A 21,851-nucleotide genomic window follows, 5' to 3' on the forward strand; every position below is an offset into this window, starting at 1 on the left:
GCATTTCTCCGAACTTCAGGACAGAGCCGCACACGGGTACGTTGTCACAAACTCGAGCGTACGACGTCTAAAAGTACCGTATATTTTTTTTTTCATTTTTCAACGTGACCTGAGCCACTTATCTTCTCATTGCCGCGCATGCAGACCTGATTGTGTCCCTGTGTTTGAGCGCACAGCCATCCTTTTGCGACATAAGAACCAGCAAACGCGAGAAATTGTAGAAGCCAGCCACATCAGAAAAGCTGGTTCCGAATGTGTCAGTCATCCCTCTATCGCCCTGCTTAATCGAGAAGTCGCATATTTAGACGCACATTGAGCGCTATTTCGGTGCTTCTGGGAATGCGTGTTGGGGGTGGGAGGGGGGTCTTAATCCATGTATGATGCGGTTATCTTTGCTGATTTTTCGCCTTTCGTGCGCCTCAAAGTTCGTTTTGTGGTTTTGTTGTTACGGTTTTTTAGTATTTTCGGCTGAGTGCGCCGAGAACTGTGACGCATTGGGGGCGCGGCAATTGGGCGCTTGGGCATATAAAGCTTTGAATTGTGCAATAATAATTTAGTTGCGAGTGTGCGCTTGTGCCGTCTTCATGTGTTCTTGTCCTCGTTAATTTGCGCGCAGTTTATTTTTCGCAATGCATAATTACCAACTCGCCCAACTCGCAACCCTTTTACAGATCCTATACTCCGTAAAAATGAGTTGCCTGTCCTTTTAGGTACGGCAAAATCTCGCGCAGCGCATCATTCTGCCAGGGGGCCATGTCCTAATGTCAATGCACACACTATGAAAGCAGCTTGCACTTAATGCGTCACATTGTCTGCTGATAAGCATTTTAGATTCGCCCCTCTCATAATCATTCACTTCGTGGAGATGGCGAGATTTTCTTTCATAGCTTGTTGTCACTGCAGTAATTAATAGCAGAATCAGTCCTACAAATCACAGAAACGGTTCGTTTCACGTTACACACTAACACACTTTGCACCACACGGAGGAACAATCGGTTGCAGTGATGAGGCATAAGGGTAACTTGTTGTTAAAGGGTCATTGAAGACAACCAGCAAGTTGATTTCAAACGGAAGTCGGACCTCCGCATAGCCATTTCAGCATTGATTTAGTGCCAAGATGCCTTAAGTGCTGAGAAATCGCTGTTCAACTGCTCATCAAGCGTGACGCAAACACGACTGCAGTCGCTGTTTGCATCAGGATAAACCGGAAGCAAGTGAAGCAGCGGTGATTAATAGCAGTATACAAGCAACTGAATACAACATTACCACGTACCAAGCAGTTTGGTCAGTTCCGGTCAAATTGCTCATGCTTCCCCAAACTCCCCTGTCATTTGCCGTTCGAGACCACTAAGCAAAATGTTTCTCCATTGGACCTGTGATCAGTATTTACGCTTCACTGAAGAAGAACATTGGCCTTTTGAGGCCTCGCAAGTTTTGGCGTCGAACGATTTTCTCATGCGTAGCTCGCATGCTCCCTTGGAAAGCGGTACTGCCACCCCAAGTATGGACGAGTAGCACCATCCAGCGGCAGCCAAGAAAGAAGTTGTGCGCGTCAGGCCACTTAAGCCCTTCCGGTGAAAACGTGTTTTTGCTAGTTTAAACCTTATTTAAAAAAAAATGCCAGGTGTAAGAGGGGTATAATAATGTTCCCCGTGAGCTAATCTATCAACCTAGAGAGACTTGCATTTTAACTTCACTGTCATTTAAAGTTGTGCTCGAGTATATTGTGCGGAAGTAGTATCTTTTTTATTGCTGCAAAAGCCACGATGGTTAATGTACTGGCACTTGGTTTTATGAAGCCTTTGCATTCCTAATTTAAGTACTGAAATTCGCAGGGAACCTGGCATAACAATTTTATTACTGTGCCGAATTATTAAGTTCGTTTAACCATAGTGTCTGTTTTGAATTTTACATGTGGGGCATTTTTTTTCTTTTTTTGCTTTTTCAGGTAGATGTTCCTTTGACTCCCTACCTGCATTCCGCGAAAGGGGAAATTAGCCTCCGCATCGATGGCCAGAGTGTCTTGACTGCATCATCTTTACTGGGAGGACTGTGTAGTCTGTTTGCATCGTTCTGGGTTTTCAACATTCAATATCCCAAGAAGGCACACAGAGCTCTAACGTTTGTGGAACATGCCTTTTTGGACCTTGCCAGCACCAAACCACGTGTGAAGGATTTAGAACTAATTAACTTTTATCGCATCAATATCCCTCACCAATATTTTCTTTGTTTTCAATCCTGTAATCATTGGATAGTAGTTTAAAGAATTTCGTATTATGTTTCTGACGTTTTCTTTTTTTTTACTGAACAGGGGATATTTGATGGGCCCTTCTGTATGCTGATAATACAGCTATCTTTTAGTGAAGCAATAATATTAACCAACTAATATAACTTGAAACAATTATCTAAATAATGTTGGCAACTGGTGCCAAATGAATCAACTCAAAATTATCGGAAAAACACGAATTACATGGCTTTTTCTTCTCACTCTGAAGAAGCTGTCGCGATACCACCCATTCTGTTCTATATCCTTGCAATTAACCCCTCAGACTGGGTCACTTTTCTTGGCGCATTTGTGTCTTTATCAAAACGCACTGGTATTTTCCGCAGCATATTTCTCGTTCTTTATATTACTCATTTATCCATAGCCATCTCATTGCTGTCTGTCTCCTACATCATTTATCTCTTGTGCCTTTACCATCTACAAAATGCTCGTTACCTTTCAATATCAAATCGTTACACAGCTCTCGCACATTTCACCACCAATTGAAAAAAATTTTTGTTGTTGTAAACCACTGCAATCATTTTTTTTCACTTTGTGTACTGAGTACTGGTGCGTACTGATAAGTACTCACGCGTTCTCAATCCTCTAGTATTATATAATGATGTCACTTACCATGCCGTTGTGTTTGTGCCTATATGTTTTTCGCGTATTTCCAGTTCTTGTAGTAATATTAATTCTACGGTTTGTTCAACTAGCACACAGATCGCTCATTTCACCACCAACTGAAATTTTTTGTTGTTGTAAACCACTGCAACCATTTTTTTCACTTTGTTTACTGAATACTGATGCGTACTGATAAGTACTCACGCGTTCTCAATCCTCTAGTATTATATAATGATGTCACTTACCATGCCGTTGTGTTTGTGCCTATATGTTTTTCGCGTATTTCCAGTTCTTGTAGTAATATTGTTTCTACAGTTTGTTCAACTAGCACACAGATCGCTCATTTCACCACCAACTGAAATTTTTTGTTGTTGTAAACCACTGCAACCATTTTTTTCACTTTGTTTACTGAATACTGATGCGTACTGATAAGTACTCACGCGTTCTCAATCCTCTAGTATTATATAATGATGTCACTTACCATGCCGTTGTGTTTGTGCCTATATGTTTTTCGCGTATTTCCAGTTCTTGTAGTAATATTGTTTCTACAGTTTGTTCAACTAGCACACAGATCGCTCATTTCACCACCAACTGAAATTTTTTGTTGTTGTAAACCACTGCAACCATTTTTTTCACTTTGTGTACTGAGTGCTGATGCGTTCTGATAAGTTCTGATAAGTACTGACGCGTTCTTGATCCGCTATTATTATATAATGATTTCACTTACCATGTGGTTGTGTTTGCGCCTATCTTTGTTTTTCGCGTATTTCCAGTTCTTGTAGTAATATTAATTCTACGGTTTGTTCAACTAGCATTCTATTGCTGTCTTCCATTCCTAACTGGCGTGTTTTTAGCAATTTACCATTTTTGCTTTCTTATAGGAGGTCGCCCTAAGTTTTTATTTCGGAGCCTCCTTGTGTACACCATGTACCATGTAAACTTGTATGCGAAAGTTCGTTTAAAATAAACCTGAAACCGAGCAAAACCGTGTGAAATCAGTACTCCCGCAGGGAACTAGAAACTCTCCCTTGTGGCCTTGAAAAAACTCCTTTCGGAAGGCCTACAAAACCGCCCCAGCTTTGCAAAACTCCATTCAAAAGAAATATATGCTTCCCTTGAACCTCCTAAAAACTCCCCTCGCGAGGCCTACAAAACGTAAAACTCCATGCAAAAGAAGTAAATGCTTCCCTTGAACCTCCTCAAAACGCCCCTAAAATAACATAAGTACTTCCCAAGGGAGCCATAATAAGCTCCTATTCAACCGCCTAAAAAGTCCATAAACATCACTTAAAAACGCCTTGAGGAAGTAAAGAATACTCCATTTTGATCTCCTTAAATTCTCCCTAACATTTCTTAACACTCCCTAACTACCTCCTTTCTATCACCTAAAAACACCCTGTTTTGAGGAGGTAAACAAAACCTCCCTGTTCCATGTAGTAAAAAAACTCCTACAAGGAGGATCACTAGAGGACAGGCGAAAAAGAACCTCTAGGGAGTATATGGGTGGAAAAAAAGTTTAGAGTGTACAAACTCTCTCGCTGCAACGGGAGGTACGAAGCGCTGTGTCAAACGCGCTATGAACTTCTTTTTTTTCATTTATGGAACTCATGTCCAAGGAGGTCTGCCAACGCACCTTACATTCTTCCTTATGACCTTCATTGAGATGGCGCTGCCATCTAGGAAAGGCGAGGCGATGTAGTGCATCATGACGCTAATGAGCGCCGACAGTTGGTGCCTCAATGCCAGCACCTAAGTGTGCAGAAAACGTGCGTGAATTGAAGCATCCCAGCAGCGTAATCTGAGTCGCCATCTACTGCTTCCTGTGTGAAGGCCCCGTGTCAGAAAACTGTTGCTTTAAGCGCCACTGTAAGGCAAGGACACCGACGGCCGAATGTAGCGCTCGGGACTGCTTTGGTACGACGGGAGACACGCCAGTGGGAAGCGGAACGCGTTCAGGAATTCACGCTCCAAGGTACGAACTCTGCCTCTCGCTTTCCAGAAGCTTAGCTCGTCGCAACGTTACCGTCTGCCGTACACGCCACGGAGCAGGCCCGAAGTGGTCGCACCTCTACCGAAGCAACTCGGCATCATGACGTCGCTCGCGAACCACATCCGCAAGATATGCTCATTTCGCTGCTGCGGACCATGTGCACCAAACGATTCGCTGACAATCCGTTTGGTTTTGTTCGCATGGTCTGCGAGCGCCTGCGGTTTTGGTCGGATTTGCGCATTGCTTCGGCGCGTGTAATCCAGCGTTTAATGTTGATGCGTCTAACGGTGCCATACCAACGAAATACAAATAGTGATATGGAAGCTCATATCGATGCACAATCAACATTTAACGGCTCGTGTGAAGGCACATTTCACTTTCCTGTTGTACCGATTGCTATGAAAGAGGAATCATCCACATAATTTATTATGCCCCTGAAATTTGTTAGGAGGACCTATACCTGAGAATTGGCGGTGGAGGTTCGAATAGCAGAGGTAGTTTTTCATTCCCCGAGAGTTTGGTGTGACCAGGCTACTTTGGCGACATTAGCTTGCGATGTTATTGCACATTCATGTCTTGTGGCTACCTCGACAGCGCTGTCGGTGACATAATCGTCGGTGAACAGAAGTGTCAGCGAACAGAATCACCGGATCGCAAATGCAGAAGGAGAGAAAGCGAAAAAAAAAACAAAAACGCTCGCTTCGTTTTTGGTTGCGCTATGCGAAGTACGTATACTTGTTAAGGGTAGCCTGCACCTTAGGCAACAAATTTGCATCAATCTAAACCTTTGACAACTCTTAATTTCCTTAGCTTGAGGGCATATCGCAAGACTTTCGCTTTGGACTTTAGGTTGAGAACTTCGACTATAAATACTCATTTGTAACCAAGCTAGGCACCGTTTACCGACGTGACGGCCTTCGATGTCACCTTCTTGTACCTCAACGGGAGTGGAAAAGATTTCTTTGTACCTATTTGTTTTGATTCCTCGTTTTTCTCCTCGTCGATATCAGGAAGGCCGATGATTATTACGCTGTTTTTCCTCATGCTGATATTGATGTCCTTCACTGCATAAGCAAGTTCTTCCGTTACTTTTCTTATACTTGATTTTGCTTCAAGTACAGAGTCACCTACGTGTTCGCAATTACACTCAATTTGCGCAGTCTTTGTGAATTCTCTCTCAATTTCATAAATTTGGATTATGCTGCTGGCCAGGGTAGCTGTTGTTTCGTCATGAAGTTCTTCCATGAAGACTGGAACATCGTCGGTCTTAGGACCGGCGTTTCGCTTCCACGTCGCCTGCGGAGAGTAGAAGTAGCGAAGGCGTAGGCTTACCAGCAAAATACAGTAAAACCCATTTATAGCGAACTGCAATATGCACCGCGATTAGTTCGATATATCCAATAGTTCGATATAGCCGAACCCGCCTATAACGAGCTTATTGTTACGAGTTCGCAATCCGCGGGAGCCTCCTGCCCCCTCCCCAACTCCGCCATCCGCGTATGCAGAAACGAACACAGTACAGTAGCCATTACCAGACCAAAATAATCCATTTATTGCAAGTATAAAAGCTACTTTCCGCCTTAACTGCCCACGTTCTAAAAAAAAAAAAAAACGGTGATTTTTGTTCTCACTTTCGTTTTGGCGGCTTCAACTAGCATAGCAATCTCTACACGAAACATTGTTGGCACCCGTTCGAGTCCGTGTCCTCAAAAATCTAAGAAGCATTGGCGGAGCACATCGACTGCCGAAAGCGCTTCATTATAAGCGTCGGACGGATTTCACTGGCGACATCATCGGGAACGTTGGCGAACTCTTCCCACAGTTCACCGATGCTGCTGTCTTGGTCCGCATTCACCTACTGGGCGGGTTCCGTCGCGAGTCCCGAGCATCAGAAACAGTTACGGAAAGTATTGGGCGTCACGTCGCTCCGTCCGAGGCGAAATGTTTCAGTCGCGGCTCTTGCTCCGTGGCCAATCCACATCTCAATCGCCGCTCCGAGATCATGCATTTCGGCGGCCATTCTAGGGGCCCACAGTTCGATATATCGGATGTGAACTTCGTTATAAGGAATATGTTTCCCATGTATTTCCGTAACTGAATTATTTTTGTTCGATATATAGCATAATTCGCTCTATCCGGGTTCGTTATAGCCGGGTTTGACTTAGAAGGTCTAGGGCTAACAGCGCTGAGCAGATTGTGTGCTCGCAGCAAAAGACAAATGACCCGATCCGGGGCGGTACGCAGACACGCCCAACCCAAAGCACGCCTCTGGTTACAAAACACAACAAAGAGCTATTGGGAACCAGGCACCAACAGTATGCATGAGATACAGTTCAAAAACGAGGCAAGGCTTACCCACCACGACCACAACCTGTACTTAGACATGAATGCGGGTGGCCGCGAATCCCAAGCAAGAGCTGTAGAAAGCTTTTTACGTACTATCTCCTGGCGCTACTTTTGTTGCGACGTTAGCGGGAGAAGAACGTTTTTGAATCATGAAGGCGGCACAAAGGATGAAGCACGGTGCCAATCTTTGGTGATGTTGATCGGACAGTTAGCAAGCGGCGGCACGGGGAAGGTATTTAGAGCAAAGAGAACCGAAACGTAGCCATGGAGGCCACGATTCCTATTTAGTACTAGTGCACACATGGTACTGTTTTTCACTGAAGCGTATCTAACTCCGTGGATTGCCTTTCTGTTCTCATACCGCAGGGCCAGTACAACGTACGCGGGTGACGTGACGCTTGTATCAGCGCCCCTCATGTACATCGCCGGGTTCCTGTCTATCACGTTAGGGGTGCTGCTGGGTCAGTTTGTGGTCATGATGTCGCCAAAAGCAGACGTGCACCGCTTCAGAGAGCTCATCACCAAGTACAAGGTAACAGGCTCCACTAAGCACAATATTGGAGAGAGTTGGAGCAGTGTAATGTAGGGCCTCTGTGTCTGAGATCATCCTTGGTAGCACTTTCCTGGTTGAAATCGGCCGTTTCCTTGATAAACTTAAGGGTACCATGTCTTCAGCGTACATTTCCAAAGCCATATTGTGCCTGATTCTGTTCTCTATAGCAAAATCCTGATGCAATGCACCCCTGGAATATAAAACTGCACCTTTATCACAGTCCTGTTGATTCTCTCACTGGCATCACATATTTTCAGATGATACGTGGCAGATGAGGTTGTATAAAAGAACACATACCAAGAAGAAACACGCTGTTACCCCTGGGTACATGTCTCTGTTTCAGTTCACTACCTTATGGGCGTGGTTCCCTTTAAGGAATTGCGAGCAAATTGCCCACCACTTCACTGTCGTTGGCATTAGCAGCATTGTCGAATTTCGCACGAGGGCCCGCTGGAGTCTTTTTGCAGGTAGTTCCGATGTGGCACGCTGTTTTGAATGAAATAAAATTACAGAAGCCTCGTTAGGTTGGGTAAGATTTTATTAGGTTAGGTTTAAATTAGTTTTAGATTGGGTTTAGTTTAGGGTACGTTTGCTTTATGTTTGCTTAGGCTACGTCTGGTTGAAACAGTCTTTCTAGGTAGATAACGCGATGGAACAACCTGCAAACCGACTTCATTAGTCGCAACACCCGAAGGAACCATCAAGCGCTCTTCTTGCGACCTCATCCTAATCATTTACCACACACTTCTTGTCTCTAACTTGTACGACTCACAGACAAAGGTATGAAGGCTAGGTTCATGGGCCTTCGGAAAGTCTGCTTGCAGGCCGTGCCGTGGCATCACCTACCAAAAAAGGCTGTTTCAGCGTAACGACCCCTAACCAGAGGAAACTCAAACCCAAGCTAGGCTAGCCTAACCCAATGTAACAGAAACGTAAACTCAACCTAATCTCATCTGAACCAACCTTCCGCAAGCGCGAGATTCATACGGACCCTGAGATTACCCGTAATAGTGTAATAATTCCAGTAAAAGTGGAGCACACTGATCTTAAGCCACACATCAGACAACAGCTTCGCAAAACATAGCAAACAGCCTGGAGTCAACAAACAGACACCAATCTACATTAAATAAAACCACACTTGCGACGATTTTGCACTGAATGCGCCACACGTACACGGAAGTCGTCTTAGCCAGATTACCAATAGACCACACGCAAGAAACACATTCGCATGTGCTCACAGGCTCTTGAAGACCCCTCTATAGCAGTTGTAGAGATGGCCTAACCGTAATCCAGATCGTAATTCAGTGCATGGAACCCGACACATCATGGCGGAAATACTTTCCACAACTGTACAGACAACACATAGTACTATACCCATCACACTTCTGAGGAGTCGAGCCCATAATATATAGTATCGCTCCTTAAATTTTGAACCAATGTAATAGATGTAACATAACCGTCCTGATGTTATACACATGTTATCTTATCAATAAAACGTTCAATTTTATTTCATCATTCAGCGGTTATATTTAACAGCCGAGTGATATAATCGTCTTGTTGTACAGCGCTTCAAACAAAAACGGCGCTTAAGACGGCACAGAAAGAAGGAGACTACACGCACACAATTCTGTTTGAAGTATGATCCAACGAGCCAAACACTTCCCTTGTACAGTGCTCTTTGCCGATCACCTACTTTGTGCCATGAAACGTAAAACCATCATCATCGTCGTCATCACATCAGACAGAACCTAACTAGAATACAATAAATAACAAGCTAATCCTGCGGATGATGATGTGACGGCTGGCTAGTTTGACGGACGTCGATAGATTGACTGTGGGATTTAAGTCAACGAAGCTAACCCTGGGGTATGGGGCTCGCGTAATGGAGGGTTCGTGATTAATTTTACCGTATAGGGATTTATCATAAAAGCAGACACCGCGACCGGTATCGAACTCGCGTCCTTGGGCTCAGCACCCAACACCTTGGCCACTGAACCACCGCGGCGGGTAGTGTCACGGCTGTCACTGACGCGAAAAAAGGTGGTACCCGGTGTTTTTTCTGTGGTGTGGGAAGTGCCACGGGTGAGGTGGGTTGTGATCGCAAGGACTCGCAATGGCTGTGCGCAGTCATCAGTTCGAAGGAGATTGACTGGTGCTAGGCAAGGGGGGTGCATTGTGGTGCTTCCCTGAGCACCCTTTGTAACGTACAGTGCGTGCGTCATGTTCAGCTAATGCAGGCGAAGTTTTCATTCATCGCTGATACTTATTCTGGCTCGAAATACAAGCTTAGCCAATGTTTTGTGTTTTCAGGGCTGGTATTATTTAGCGAGGTTTCATAGGATACGATAGGTGAATTACTAACGTTAGTGATTAACCATAAATTCACACTGTTGGCAGACTTCACACACTTCCTCCAATTTGTAACGGAGAGCTACCGAGGAAATAAATCAGGTGTGAGATTTAGCACTGGTTCAGAGTAGGTTTATTTGGTAGGCGAAACATGGATAAGAAAAAAAAATTGATATCGCCCTGAAATGCAGCCGTGCAGCTACAAAGGAAAGCTGTACAGCAGCTTCCTGAGAAACTTCGCCGTTGAAAAGTGTGTCCTGGCCAAGGGTTCAATACCGGGAACACAGCCTATCTCGGCCAATCCCCCTACCTACCCATCTAACTAGGAAGCTAGACGTTTGTAGAGCGGGAGTGACTTTGTAAAGGGAAGCTACCTTTAGTACTAAAGAGTACGTTATACCAGAGTCCTTCAATTCTTTACTGGTCGCGAAACTGCTCCGTAGCTCCATGGGAGAGCTTCATATGCTGCGTTTGGCCGCCGTATGCTGCGTTTGGCCGCCGCGCGGTGGCGCCACCATCTCACTGAGGTCACTCCGCGGGCGGCGTTGCCCTGGCTCGAACGGCGGAGACGCGGCGAGTTGTGTTTGTTGTGTGCCCGAAAAAAAAATGTAGCGTGCATCTCGTGCTGTTGTGATGCGACTTAAGTAGTGCAATGACGATGCCGAACACGTGTTGCGTCCCAGGATGTCGTTCCTTGTACAACGATACAACAGAAAGTGCTTTCTTGTTCTGTTAACCGAGCGACGGGGAGCTGCGTGAGAAATGGAGGCGCGCCATTCTAAGGCAAGAAACGGGAGATTTCAGCTTCGATTATATGTGTCTGGCAGTGTTTGGGAATGCACTGTGTGTGAGTGAAAAAACGCAATGTACCCTGGACCTGGAATTGTACAAGGCTAACTTAAAGATGGATTTTCGTCAGATCAGTCAGGTAGTAGCGGTGCTTCATTACCTGTTTGCAAACTTGTAGTACCTTGCGCACAGGCTCGCATGTAAAAAAACGCTTTGGGACGTCCTTGTGCTTTTACTTTTCATATTTCCGCGAATTATCCCTTAGGGTCCGTTTTGCTTGTTTTGTAACCGCGCGTGGCCGCTTCCTGTTTTCTTATCTGGCGTTTCAACCGTGGAGCGCCTGTTTGCTTTTTTTATCGTACGTCCCGTCGGACAATATTGTTTGATATAGAAAGGGTGTCACCTTGTCGTTAACTTCATTTTTGGTTTCTTCGACAATGTTCTCGATCCTATTTCTATATATCTGAAATTAATAACATTCTGAGAGTGATGCATGCATAGAAAACGCAGCGCAACTCACTTTATCGACGTTCATCTGTGCACGTCACAGTGCGGACTGCTCCTTCGACGTTTGTGTTTCATTCTAGTCTTTCGTAGAGCAGGAGGTCGCTTTAATAAACTTCGTTCAGGAAAGGTTTGCGTCCTGCTTGGCTACGTGGCAATATTCTGTTTCCTCCGTGTGCTGCACATCGCAGCGCAAAAAAATAATTTTTTTACGCTGAACCACGCTCTTATGTCTCCCTTCATAATACTGAATTTTTTTTGTTGCGTGTGATAAAATCAGTCTTATTGTTCTTTTTTCGCTGCCTTTTTTTGCAAGGATTGCAAAGCGTGGAAGAGGAAAAACACACGGTGTAACATATATCTATTCGTGCTTTGATCCTTCGCGTTTTCGCAGCGTTTTTAGATGTTATTACGTATGCACCCACTCATCGAAACAACACTATTGGGCTATATCTTTTAGCGTTATGTGCATTCTAGAGCAATCCACGCATTCAATAACCGTAGTCTGAACGACCTGTACTTCTTTATTTATTTATTCATTTACCCTCAGGGCCGGAAGGCATCACAGAGGGGAGTGGTTACAATCTACAATACAAACACAATAAAAAAGCAGTCAGTTACAATACAAACGCAAATAAAGCAATCAGTTTGTTATATAAAGATACATTCAGTTCAAGTAAATAAACAATGCAGGTAAATAACAAAAGCAGTCAGGTATAATACAAACGCCAATGAAGCAATCAGTTTGTTATGTAAAGATTAATTCACCTTATTATACAATGTTAGAAAGGGAATCGTGAAAAAATGGTTATCAGTAAGCGATACAACTTCTGCAGGAAGGTGGTTCCAGTCCCGTGATATACGGGGTATAAATGATTGCGCGAACGTTCTCGTAAGACATCAATTGAGACCTACTCTGTGAGCGTGATCAATGCGATGGGAAAGGTATGACGGAGAGGGAATTATTTTTGGCGTAGCTGATTATGATGGTATAGTTTGTGAAATAAGCTGAGGCGAGAAATTTTACGACGAGTCTGTAGTAACGGCAGGACAAGACTGGACTTCATTGTAGTTATGCTGGCTGTACGGTTGTAATTGGAAAGAATGAAGCGTGCAGAGGTATTCTGGACCATTTCAAGACGGTAGGTTAGTTTATCGTGACTGGGGTCCCATACTGATGAAGCATATTCTAATTTAGAGCGCACTAATGTTTTATACAGTAGTAGTTTTAATAAAAATGGTGCGTTATGGAAGTTCTTACGCAAGTAGCCCAGCATTCTGTTAGCGTTATTAGCAACATATTCCACGTGAGCATCCCACGCTAGGTTAAAAGTAATATGGACACCTAAGTATTTGTAAGAGTCAACGGATTGGAAGCATACGTTATTGAGGTAGTAGGAACATCGAGTTACGTTAATCCTAGAAACATGCATGACTTTACATTTATTTGTATTCAGTTCCATTATCCAGGTATTACACCAGTTAGTAATACAGAGAGATCAGATTGAAGTATTCGACTATCATTTTCACTGGTTATTTCCCGAAATATAACACAGTCATCTGCGAAAAGGTGTAAATTAGAAGTCACGGCATTATGAAGGTCGTTAATATAGATAAGAAATAAAAGTGGACCAATGACGGATCCTTGGGGTACACCAGAATCTAAATTACTTAGTTGGGAGTTATGGCCGTTAGCTGAAACAAATTGGGTACGATTAGTTATAAAATACTCAATCCATCTAAGGACATTCCGATCTATGTATAGTTTTCCTAGTTTATGGAGTAGTAGTTTATGTTATACCTTATCGAATGCTTTTGAAAAATCCAGAAAAATACAGTCGGCGTGTGATGAGCGATCTAGGATTTGATGCAGCTTATGAGTTAGCAGTGCAAGTTGAGTTTCACATGAGTATGATTTGCGAAATCCATGTTATGCCGATGTGAAAAATGAGTTTGATTCTAGGAATTTTACGAAGTTGATGTAAATGACGTGTTCTAAAAGCTTGCAACAAGTACTCGTAAGAAAAATAGGACGGTAGTTAGCTGGATTAGACTTGTTCCCCGATTTGTAAACTGGAACCACCTTTTAGATTTTCCAGGATGTGGGAAGACTGGACGTATCTAATGATTGTTTAAACATTTTTGTTATTAGGATGGCGATGTAGGTGGACGTGTTTTTTAGTAATTCTGTGGTGATGTTGTCATAACCAGGAGAGGAATGATTACAAAGACCACTAATTAATTGATATATACCAGCTATGTCGAAAGGTATTTGAGGCATGATGGTGTAGTCATAGTGATTTGTCACAGGAAGGTAGTTGTGTTTTGCATCCGTAAAAATGTTAACAAATACCTCTCAAAATAGTAGCACTTTGATCTTCGTGGATCGGGTTATTTGACGGGTCAACCAAGCTAATTTTGTCAGAATATTACGGATTAATACTTCGCCAGAACTGTCTAGGGTTGTTTTTTAGCATGGCTGGTAGTGTATTGGTTAAAAAGTACAATTTGTTATCTTGGTTTCTTTCAGTTTTTTTATTGTATTGTCGATGGGCACGCAGCAGCCCGTGACTACGGAGGTATCGTATGTGTGGTATTTACAACTTTTGCTTTAAGAAAAGAAGCAATAGAGATTTAAAAATCCGTAAACATGACGGCGCAGCACTTGTGCCAGATTACGCAGAAGCCGTTGCCGTTCTCGGCCGAAGTCTACGGTAATTTACTTGGAAAAATAAAACCCCATTGAAGGCAGGTGATATTCACAATGAATGGGCTATTCATCGCTAACTATTACGAAAAAAAGCACACTTATTCAGTGAGCAGACACCAAAAGCAGCGAGCGTTTGCACTCCAAGAGCTGGCCAATATGCCACACGCGCCGCGGCTGGATGCCCTTCGTGCGGCGGTGGTGCCTGTAGTGGCGTCCGCGGTCCCTACATGAAACGAGCGCCGAAGTTTCGTGACCAGTAAAGCATTGGATGACTCTGGTTATAATTAAGGTTGTTCGTTGACGGGTTTTATATTTTAACATGAAAGTGTTTTATTCCGCGATACCCCAAGATTTCACTGACGTCATATCCGTCACGGAAGTGACGCCAGTACACCTTTGCCGAAGCAACCCACCAGCAGGACGTCGCTCGCTAAGCACACCCACAAGACAGCCGCCGACCCGCAAATCATGCTCGGCAACAGATTTCGCTGCACATTTCACTTTCCTGTTTTACTGATTCCTATGACAGACGAATCAACCACAGTTTTTTTACATAACTGGCACTGCTAGGATGTGGTGTCACCTCCACATTTCGCAGCCATAACAAGCTACAGCACCCGCGACAAGAAATTGCATGAACTGTTAGGCAGGCCTGTCGGCGAAAAGAGAACCCGAAACACGCGTACAGACATCTACGGAGCGCTATGTCTCGTACATTCCGGACGCACTTGCCACGTCTCTCCAGATGGCGGACTTTGACGTGGTCCCACACGTCCTAAAGGGTACTGCAGGTGATGCTTTCAAACTTTTTGTATAGAAGGATTGAATCTACTGTGAACACTATCCTAACAGAACACTGGAGAGTTGGACAAGCGGAAACACGCTGTATCGCCCCACAGTTTACTTGACAACCCAACATGGCTGCAACCTCATATTGCGACGATACTGCATCCTTGAGCCGTGCCGCAGCCATGGGGTCCGCCGCCTCGGGACGGGCTAATTCTCCGGCTACCCTGTCGGAACCAGCTCCCGTCTGCACAGCACCTTCGACATCACTCATTTAAGCGGTTGTCCGCCAAGATCATGCAAGCGATGTCATCCCAACCATTAGCTCCATGGCTCATCAGAGCACCCTCCAAGAATACCCTACCACGATCGATCGGTGCAACTTTGCCCACTGCCGATTTGATACAAGCTATCACGGAGAGCAGCCAAACCCTTACAAGGGCCAATCCACTTCTACTGCTGTCGATTTGGTCATGTTGTCCGGCAGTGCCGCAGCGCTTAACGTGCACACTGTGTGACGTCACCTGGGTACCACGTTGATAGGCCTTGTCGCTTTTGGCCGCGCCATCAGCAATGTGTGGGTGGCGACGCCCAGCTGCTCTATTTAGGCGGCGCTCTCTGTCACCCAAACGACGTAAGTTCCTTTCTCGTACACCTAAATGCCTTTGTCTCTATCGACAAGGGTGCCCTGTTAAGTCGGAAAACGGAATAATGCACCTCAAAGAGCTGACGCGTTATTAAAAACCCTGACCACAATTACTGTACTGAATTTCATCACTGAACGCAATTTACTTAACGTACTTATCAAAGGGTTGCGCTGCGCACCCCTATCGCAACCGGTGCCGAGACCTCCATCATGAGATCCAGCCTTCGCCGTCGTCTCGGCGAAGTCCTTATGACGGCCATGCCAAGTGGCCTGCGAGTCGCCGACGACAGCCCGTCTTTAGTTGCCTTAATTTTCCTTAATCTGTGAACTCGATTTATGGTGCTGGAATATCGTATCTATGATCTAATTGTGGCCTTGATACTGAGTCAGCAGGTGCCACTGTAATCAATTGCTTCATAGGACGCCTTGGTTTTATGTTCTGCTGAAGATCATTTTGCTCCGCTTTCCGTCAGAGAACATGTTCTTTTGCCACCACATCCGCCTACCCTGCATCTAGTTATCATGTAGCTATTTTATTTCCCACGGTGCCTGATTCGTCTCAATTTTTGTGGGGCAAATTTGCTTCAAAATATCACACTCCCTCACGCCGTCTTAACTATTCCCAAGAACTATAGACGAGCCTCCCTTTTCTAAACTCTGGTTGCTGCCATCAAGACACTCCTAAAGGAAAGGCGCTTCCAACGCTGTGCCCTTTGGAAGCCCATAGTGGATCTGCCATAGAGAGACCGTGCCTCCCCAATTCACCAACGCCGCAAAATGATCTCTACACACTCTTGAGATCTCGGACATGATTGTGCGCTATATTTAAGGGTAGATGCCGATGCTCCGCGCCGTCGTTTGACATTTTATATAGGTATTTTTGATTTACGCAGCTGCCCGCTGGGTAGAAAATCCGCTGTGGCACAACGCATAAACACACATTGGTGACGCAACACCTGTGCACCGACGTCCCTACCGCGGGCCGCATGCTCTATGCCATGTAATTCAGTAAGAGGTGGACGTAATGTTCAGTAAAGAAATTGTCCATATAAGGCACAATTTGGCACGTTGGGCTTCTGTGCAAATTACAGACAGTTTAACAAGATTGTGGAGAAGCCTTTGCGCATGATCGACGCCCGGACTCCCTGCTTGGTGCCCAGAATTTTTCATAGATCGACCTGCGGTAGGACTACTGGCTTATTGCTGAAGATGAACGAGACTGCAAAGGAATGGCATTGGGGCTCCCTTGGCGTTACTTGTTCCCGGCATAGGCCGGCAAAACAGAAGGACCTTAGTCAAGCTGAATCATAATTTTTTAGATGGGTAGCATCTCTTGCTCTCGGCTGTGTCACCCGTCGTCCGTCCATTCGCACCTCTCCCCCTACACTATAAAAAGAAATAATAGTTGTCGGTGCCCGGTTTCGATCCCACGACTCCCTGGCTGCAACGGCAGGTACGTGGCGCACTTCCCACTGCGCTACGAAACCGACACAGGAGCAAGTGCTACGAACGCGCCTTATGTCCTTGACTCATTAAAAATACGCCAAGAAGCTACTGATACAACGAAGGCACGCGAAGCTGAACGTCACCGGAAACGACGAACTGAAAACTTTACAGGAGGATGTAGAATTTTCCGTGAAAAAGCTGTGGCGGGAAGCGCCACGCGCCTTGCACCTCAACCAGAGAAGAGGACGAAGAGGGCGGGCAGCGGAGTAGGAGCGTGAGCACGCAATAAATAAAGACGAGAACCAGGAGGTGTTCGATCAGGTAATGCCGGTGTCGGTCTCTTCGCTGTCTCTACGTTTCTCTGTCTCTACATGGGGGTTCACACTACGTTCCAATTCGTGCTCCCATAAATGAGACAACATAACGGCAACACAATGGAACCTACACAGAACCCCTATGATGCTTCGCATCCTCCTCATGGTTCCCCGAGGGAAGATGGTGTAATTTCTTTCCCTTCATGCTGTACTGCGGTGGCATATAGTGCGTGCCAACGCGGCCCACTTTGGGAGAGATGTGAAAACGTGCAGTCAAAGCGATCCGGGCCTGCCGGTCGTGCAGAACGTTCAGCCGCAAGTTCAGGAATTCATGTGAGGGGTTACAACCATGTCTCCGACGAACAGAGAGGGGGCGCCAGCTGTGCCGTTTCCTTTTTCTTCAGCCTTGCACCACTAGTGCAAATTTTGCCAATTTTTTAACTAATAATTACATCGTGGAAGTCGTACCGTAGGACGCAGTGGCGACCTGGAATTCACATCACTTATGTTAGGCTGGTTTTAAGGGAATAAATGACGGTTTTACAAAGTGCCTACAGATCCAGTAGGTGAGGGTCCCTGCGTGAATGACTTCCATGGTCGTTAGATTGTGGGCTAAAATTTCTGTAGAAGACGAAAGTTCAAAGAGCTTCAGTAACATGGTGGAACGTGGTAGGTGTACAGGTATTACTACAGAAGTAACGTGGAGAGCGGTTGGGAGAGTACCCCGTTGAAATGGTTTCTGGAACGCACGCTTCGTTGATGACTGATACATTGATAAATATTTCACCAGGCCGACAAAGCGGGGGTATGGCTCCGAGGGGAGTGTCACTACACGGTTAGGGGAGGTGAGATTCGTGAACCCACCATGCGACACTCAAACGTATGAGTGAAAGAGTGAGAGAAAAGTTTGGTCGAACACTAAGAAAATGATCTTTTCGCTCCCGCCCAAGCACCAAAAGCGCTGATGTCTAATTTCTAGCCTTTTACCCGTATATATCAAATGCGACAATCCCGGGATTGTCTCGAAGACAAAGCCTGAAAGTGCGCTTCTGCACTCAACACTTTACCGGATTAGCCGGCTGTAGCAGCATGAGTGTGCCCCGCGAATGCCTCGAGTCACCCTCTCAAGAGAAACAGTTTTCCACCTCAGGCCAGGGGAATTTCCCCGTTGAAGGCAAGAAAATTTTTCACGTTCCGAGATATTTATAGGCGTGAGCCATTATTTAATGTTTGTAGCACCTGCATTTGTGCGAGAGGTAAGAAGTTTTCAGCCTCACACCAGCCCACTTTCGCTTGTGCAGCTTCTAGTCGAGCAAAGTCCGCTGTACGATCCCAAACTGGGCGGGTACGCATAACTTCTTCACTCAGCAATACGAATTTCTATGCACGTGGGTTTTTCAAGGCCTTGCTTGACTTCGGAAACATACGATGAATATATGTGCCTTGTTTATCTGCAAACACTGCACGCCAATATAATATCCACGTGTGTTTCATATTTGGCTGCTGGCACGCGCGATTGGCGGCGTATCGTGGACCATTCGTTTCCGCAATTTACGCTCTTTTCTTGCGACCCCCTCGCTATTTCTCGTTTCTTTCCGCACGTTTTTCGTAATAGCTTGCTATTTGAAAGTGCGCGTCATCATGAATGGATGATTTTTAATTATTTCTAGACGAACTCTATGCCCCAATTCCTAAAATCGTCGCTTAACCACGTTGTAGGCTCTTCTGCATTTTTTTGCGGGAGTGTAAGTCTTGTTTTGCAATAGAAAAGCGACAGAGTTTGAAGCACTTATGGATGCCTCGGGTTGCAATAATTGCTAACGGTCAATGTGTTTTCCGACTTTCCTATTCAACAAGAGCGACAGCAAGGACACAAGGCGCTAAAATGCGCACAGGAGTTATCGAAAGTATCTTTGAAAGAACGGAAAGATATATCTGTGTTCGACCATGCTTAAAATAAAAAAAAAATCCGACAGCAGAAATGGCAACGACAGCGTCGAGCTGGCTGCGGAATAGCAGCCATGGGAATGGTTATTGATTGTTTTCACCATAGAAAGTTTTTTGGTATAGTGTCCACGCAAAAATGCTTGATTAGACTGTGCAATTCATGATGCCTTCTTTTGTTAGCCTCCGACATGATTGTAATAACAGACGCTTAACTTCGAATCAACGGAGCGCAGTAGTCTGGTATAAACGAGATGCCTTTTTTTAAAACAGCCTTAAGTGCGCACCCGTATCTGCTGTGCTTGAAACTGGGTCCGGAGGTGCCACTGTGATCAATTGCAAAAGGTGCGCTGTGTGACACAATGACGTAAGACGAAGGAGAACAAAAAAACCAGACCAGGTGAAGCGCAAACTATTGCTCGTTGTCATAAGTGGACGGGTTTTACATAAATATAATAAATGAAACACAAAGAATTGGCTAGGTATGAGGAACTGCGCTGCAGATGTTGCCAGTGACTGCAGAAGGCGATAGTCTTCTGTTGTGTCTGCCGCGTAAATACTTCTTTTTCCTTCCCCTCCAACCTCACACGGTCTTTCCACGCCATCTGGCTCTTCTCGGGTTAAAGACAGTGAAAGTTTCCTGAAGTAAATTTAATGTTACCTTGTTTCATTGCCCCGCGCCCTCTACGGAAAAAAATTTTACTGTGACCATTCTTGCAATGAAGCACCGAGAAGCCCCCGCGAGCGCTCTTTGTATTTTTGGGACAAAACAATTTTTACAAAGCGTGTTTTTTATTTTTCTCTCGCTGAAATTCGCCAGACATGTATTTTTAGTTAAAAGGACGCGGAAAATTTCACTTACGTATTGTCGTTTTTCCAGACAATATGCCTCTTTTTTTGCTTAGCAATGTTGGGAAGTATGAACATTGCCACCCTAATTTGTAGGCAGGAAAAGTTATGCCTATATAAACGTCTTGTTCAAGAATGTTTTAAACTTGTTGCCGTGCTTCTAAATACAAAAATGCAGACAGACCAAAATTTTCGCATTCAATTAGCCCTAGAAAGACTATCGTCGTTGAAAATCTTAGTGATAAGACATATATGCCACATAATAACAGTGCTAGAAAGTTATTTCACGCGCCTAAATATGGATTAAGCAAATGCTAATGCCGTCTCCCTCCACACTTACGCCATTGTTAGTGCTTCAAATATTTCACGCATAAGCTTGTCTTGGAAGCGGAATAAGATTGCAGTATTACAAAATTCTTTGCGACAACCGCAATATATGGCATGCATTGCTGAATTTAAAAACTTCAGCGGATGTCTTAAAACGTCTTGTTTTGAATAATATTTTTTCTGCGTGTTTTGTGTGTCATAATCACACGTAATCTCTCATTTTATGGTAATGAATAGTTGATAGGTTGCGTTTCCCCTCGTCGCTTCTTCTTCTTGAGCGTCGTACGTCTTTGTGTCAAACACCATGGCTACACATTCAAAGGGAGCCTGCGACACTTTCGATAAATGCTTTCACTCTTTCCTTCGCGTCTCGAAGCACTGCAAAAGGTACAGTTATTGCCAGCACGTAGCGGCAGTGCGTGATTTGCTCTTCGCAGCAGCTACACCTTCCGCTTCCGCTTTGCTGTTGTGGCTTTCTTTTTAAAGTTGCTATCCAAAAGCATTCATTCCTGCAACTGAAGGAAAGCCAGCCAACAGCCACTACATAGCCTCAGTGCCGTAAATGGTGCCGTCGAGGAACGTCAAGACCGGGAAAGATAGGAAAATCTTTTGAGCGAGATTCCTAGTTTTCTGATTGGCATGGGGCAGGAACGTTTGGCTGAGGTACTGTGCGAACCCCAATTCTAAGTACTGCGTGTGTTGGGTAACTACGTTCTGCTAGCATTAATGATTTCAAAAAAGTAGAAATAAGTTTTGCAGGGTCCCTTTAAAGATGTTCAGAAACGAAATAGCCCACTTCCGACCTTTGAAGATGACTTTCGCTTATATTTGGCATGTTTAGTTTCTTGTGGCTGCGACAACACGCACTACTAATGCTATGTTACTTCCATCTAACTTTCATGGTAGGTGACGACAGTGGAGTTGCTACCAACGAGGCTAATGTCGCTGGCGACTGAGATGCTTCGCCTCGGGATCCGTCTACCAAGCATACGGGAGGTGGCAGTTGGTGGAGACGCGCTCTCCGAGGCCGCCTACTTAACGATCCTCTCTGCTTTCGACGGTGTGCAGCGTCGCGTAAACGGGTACGCCATGACCGAAGCCCTGGGCGTCGTTTGTGTGTCGTATGTCCATGGCACGAGGAGAATGGACATCGGATTTCCTGTTGCTTCGGCACAGGTCAAGGTATACGCAACGAAAATATTCTCGAAACTGATCCGATGAACTACGCTGTTGTTGTTGTTTATTGTTTATTGACAAAACAATGTTCAATAGCGGTCTTTCTTGGGGCCAAGGCCAGAGAAGGCACTGAAAGCCACCTGACTGGGCCTTTGACCTTAGACAGTACACACAGCAGACAACACGAGCGCGAGATACTTCAAACCACATTGCAAAATCTCGAAGGCTCAAAAAA

The 21,851-nt window shown here is 44.9% G+C and overlaps 1 protein-coding gene across 1 annotated transcript in view; it reads left to right on the forward strand.

Annotated features, from left to right (window-relative positions):
- The window catches only part of LOC144175835 (uncharacterized), a 46,317-nt gene that overhangs the window by 15,299 nt on the left and 9,167 nt on the right, over positions 1-21,851 (forward strand). Inside the window, exons 5-6 of the mRNA XM_077704848.1 lie at positions 7,590-7,755; positions 21,347-21,622. Coding sequence (XP_077560974.1) covers positions 7,590-7,755; positions 21,347-21,622 — 442 coding nt within the window. The remainder of the gene's footprint in view (positions 1-7,589; positions 7,756-21,346; positions 21,623-21,851) is intronic.

Source organism: Haemaphysalis longicornis, unplaced genomic scaffold, assembly GCF_048455015.1.
Source record: "Haemaphysalis longicornis isolate Haplotype H1 unplaced genomic scaffold, Haemaphysalis longicornis Haplotype H1 scaffold_3, whole genome shotgun sequence".
In the NCBI taxonomy this organism is placed as follows: domain Eukaryota; kingdom Metazoa; phylum Arthropoda; class Arachnida; order Ixodida; family Ixodidae; genus Haemaphysalis; species Haemaphysalis longicornis.